We start from the raw sequence: 536 nt of genomic DNA, 5'->3' as shown, positions 1-536 counted from the left end.
TCCATTGAAAAACAGATGTTAAAAAAAATAAGTTTGACAAATCTTCATTTAATTCTAACTTTTAGTGCAATACTGAAATGTGCTTTTTCTAATGACTAATGGAATCATTAGGGGAAAGGCTTTCTTACTTTGCTCTTTGATGTGAAATGACCTCAAGATCATTGATATGAAGTGGTATCCAATGTAAATAACTTCAGAATACCACACACACACACCTGATTTAATTACTTAGCATCTTAGGATTTCATTATGTGATAACAAAAATGAAAACTGAGGTAGTGGAAAAATATAAGTTGGTATTTTTTCTCCTGCATAATATCCCAGTGCCCTTTACTTTCTTTGTTCTTGCAGGTGAAGACGGATGACAGAGTGGTTAAGATGGACCTTGGTTTACTCTTCCTAAGGGTACACAGATCAGATGCTGGGACCTACTTTTGCCAAACAGTAGAGCACAGTTTTGTCCATACTGTCCGTAAAATCACCTTGGAGGTGGTGGAAGAGGAACGAGTTGAGGAAATGTTTAACAAAGACTATGA

The 536-nt window shown here is 35.8% G+C and overlaps 1 protein-coding gene across 1 annotated transcript in view; it reads left to right on the top strand.

The window, feature by feature from the left end:
• The window catches only part of SEMA3E (sema domain, immunoglobulin domain (Ig), short basic domain, secreted, (semaphorin) 3E), a gene marked incomplete at its 3' end in the record, with an annotated part of 299,672 nt that extends 299,138 nt beyond the window's left edge, over positions 1-534 (top strand). The window contains exon 12 of the mRNA XM_012650119.1: positions 352-534. Coding sequence (XP_012505573.1) covers positions 352-534 — 183 coding nt within the window. The remainder of the gene's footprint in view (positions 1-351) is intronic.
• Between the last annotated feature and the right edge of the window lie 2 nt (positions 535-536).

Source organism: Propithecus coquereli, unplaced genomic scaffold (assembly GCF_000956105.1).
Source record: "Propithecus coquereli isolate 6110/MARCELLA unplaced genomic scaffold, Pcoq_1.0 Scaffold312, whole genome shotgun sequence".
NCBI lineage: Eukaryota > Metazoa > Chordata > Mammalia > Primates > Indriidae > Propithecus > Propithecus coquereli.
This window is presented reverse-complemented; position numbering and strand designations above follow the sequence as displayed.